General features: G+C 35.7%; 1 protein-coding gene across 1 annotated transcript; it reads left to right on the top strand.

The window, feature by feature from the left end:
- Positions 1–763: 763 nt before the first annotated feature.
- On the top strand, positions 764–2150 carry LOC104523242 (matrilin-2-like; the record flags this gene model as incomplete). The annotated part of the gene is made up of 5 exons (XM_010165764.1): positions 764–886; positions 1003–1125; positions 1477–1599; positions 1694–1816; positions 2028–2150. Coding segments are annotated over 5 exons (615 nt in total), but the record flags the coding sequence as incomplete, so codon positions are not given.
- Between the last annotated feature and the right edge of the window lie 651 nt (positions 2151–2801).

The following is a 2801-nucleotide window of genomic DNA, read 5'->3' as shown; positions in this document are numbered from 1 at the left end:
CAGTTGGACTAGATGATTATTGTAGGTCCCTTCCAACTGAAATACTCTGTTCTATTCTAAGTCAGTGCAGAAAATAAAGGATGTGAGGAAGAAAGTGAAAGCCAGATGTTAGTTTATCTAACATTAACTAATAGATTGTTGTCTTGTATGTTGTTTTATTTTGAAATATGAATTGTATCTAAATTCTGTATCAGAAAACCCCACTGAATATCTGCTTGCCCAATTATAGCTGACAATTTTCCAGAATTTCACAGCAGGATCATATAATTTATCTTTCTCGCTACCCTTAAATACTACATACACTGAACTTTTGTAATCCCACTTTACAGAAAAATGACAAACACCTTCTGAACTTAAGCACAGAGAAAAAGAAAACATAACTATCTCAGGTTTGAGCAGGTTCACTACTAAAGATAAAAAGATCTGTTTCTCAGCAGAAAGTTTATTTGAAATGTGGATGTGGGATTTAGGTACCTCTCGAAATCCCTGTGGGTCACTAACTTGCATGGTAGGGACATGTGAAATTCTACAAACTCTAGAACTGGAACAATGCACTTTTCCTTAACAGTAAGGATGTGAAATTATCAGGACAAAGATGTACCTTTTTGTTACAACAAAAAAAGACAGCAGGTGCTATAAATGATTTGCAGGATTGAGTCCAGTATACTAACAAGGACAAGAACATTGAGTAGCTGAGAATTGTAAGCCTTTGGACATCCTGCCCTTAGCTAACACAATTTTTTATCTATTAAATTATTGACAGGTAAAAACGTCTGCAAATCAGTCAGCCATGGCTGTGAGCATATTTGTGTTAGCACTGACAATTCCTACGTCTGCAAGTGTCATGAGGGATTCGTATTGAGAGAAGATGGCAAGACTTGCAGAAGTGAGTGACCGGTATCTATTGCATATTTTTGCATGTGCAGCAAAAATTCCTTTTGTTATCTACATTTTTTTAACCTGTTTTCATTGAAAACCTATATTTATATCAATCATTCCCAGGACGGGACATCTGCAGATCTGTCAGCCATGGCTGTGAGCATATTTGTGTTAACGAAAATGACTGGTATGTTTGCAAGTGTCATGAGGGGTTTCTGCTGAGAGAAGATGGGAAAACATGCAGAAGTAAGTACTCTGATAATTACTCATAGACTTTTATCTACAATATATAGATACATTGAAGTGTTCTAACAAATAAAGTTTACTGTTATAATATTGGAGCAGTATTGTCATACCTGCCAGAAGCTTGTAAGAGGCTCTGTGGACAGAAATAATGTATTTTAATAGCCAAACCGATATGACTGGAGACAAAAAAGACTCACAATTTTTCAGGGACCAGGAGTTAGAAGTGTTTGCTGCCTAAATTTTTGCTTATTTCTTCCAGTTATATATAGACCTAGTAAAGGCTGTTACTTCTCCCTGCATGATACATTCCCTGTAGATGTGCTTTAACCAAATATCATCAACTATTCTCAGATAAAGACATTTGCAGTTCAGTTGACCATGGCTGTGAACATGTTTGTGTTAATGCTGATGAGTCATACATCTGCCAGTGTTATGAGGGATTTGCACTAAGGGAAGATGGAAAAACATGTAGAAGTAAGTATCTTTATCTTTAATGGAAGACTTCCTTTATGATTTCTGCATTTGTAGACATGTTTTAAATACCAACAACCTTGGGTTTTTTTTCCAGATAAAGATGTTTGCAATTCTGTTGACCATGGCTGTGAGCACGTTTGCGTGAATACTGATAGTTCATACATTTGCCAGTGCTATGAGGGTTTTGTATTGAGGGAAGATAAGAAAACATGTAAAAGTAAGTTATTTATGTTACTGTATTTTTTGCACTGGGAGGTCTACTGATGAAATGTATTGTGTTAGAGGTAGGTCTTCTTGTAGGGGATTTTGTGTGACAAAAAGGAGGATAAATTCTTTATTTACTAGGAGCTTATTACTTTTAGTCTTTAAAGTTTTGGAAATGTTTTCATTCATCAAACTGTAGTAAATAAAATCTAAATTATTCCTAGATAAGGACATCTGCAAATCAGTCCGTCATGGCTGCGAACATCTTTGTGTTAATAATGCTGATTCATATACTTGTCAATGCCACGATGGATTTGTACTAAGGCAAGATGGGAAAACATGCCGAAGTAAGTAGCTTATGAATAAAAGAAGGTATTTCATTTTCCTTTTATTTGGAGGTTATTCCTGCTGGTCAGAACGGAATACTGTTGTCAATAGATCATAAGACTTCTATGAATTAATTATTGTTTGAACTAAAGATACATTTCAGAAAATCAGCCAATTTTAAGGTTTGAATGTAGCTTTTAAAAGGTGAACTTCATTTATAGATTGAGTATGTTGAGTTTTAATGTTGAGCATAGGATACTGCTATGTTTTACTTTGACGGGTTGAAGTTCTAATTGCCACCGAGTTGTTCTGTGTATATTCATGCAGGTCATGATTTAACCTGTTCCCTAACTTAACCTCTTAGCATGTTCTTTTATAAATGACAAGCAGATGAAACTCCTTTGGGCTCTTTATATGTTGCCTAATCTCTTCTAAGTCTCTTCTTGCTTCCCTAAAACCTCTGCTATTTATCAGCATCCTTGTGGGGGCACCATAGTGGTACAAAGTCTAATAGGAGACACAGCAAGGCCCAGGGCAGAGGAATGTTAAGCCACCTAATTCTTTTTTGAGTCTGTCTTTCTTTATCTTTTAATCTATCTTTTTTTATGACCAATGATAGTGTTAGTCTAGTTGGAGAGTCTAGCAGAGTCTAGTTGGAGACCTGTGTCTAG

The sequence above is a fragment of the Antrostomus carolinensis genome, unplaced genomic scaffold (assembly GCF_000700745.2).
Source record: "Antrostomus carolinensis isolate BGI_N321 unplaced genomic scaffold, ASM70074v2 scaffold2434, whole genome shotgun sequence".
Classification (NCBI taxonomy): Eukaryota; Metazoa; Chordata; class Aves; order Caprimulgiformes; family Caprimulgidae; genus Antrostomus; species Antrostomus carolinensis.
The sequence above is the reverse complement of the archived record's forward strand: the minus strand, read 5'-3'. Positions and strand labels throughout refer to the sequence as shown.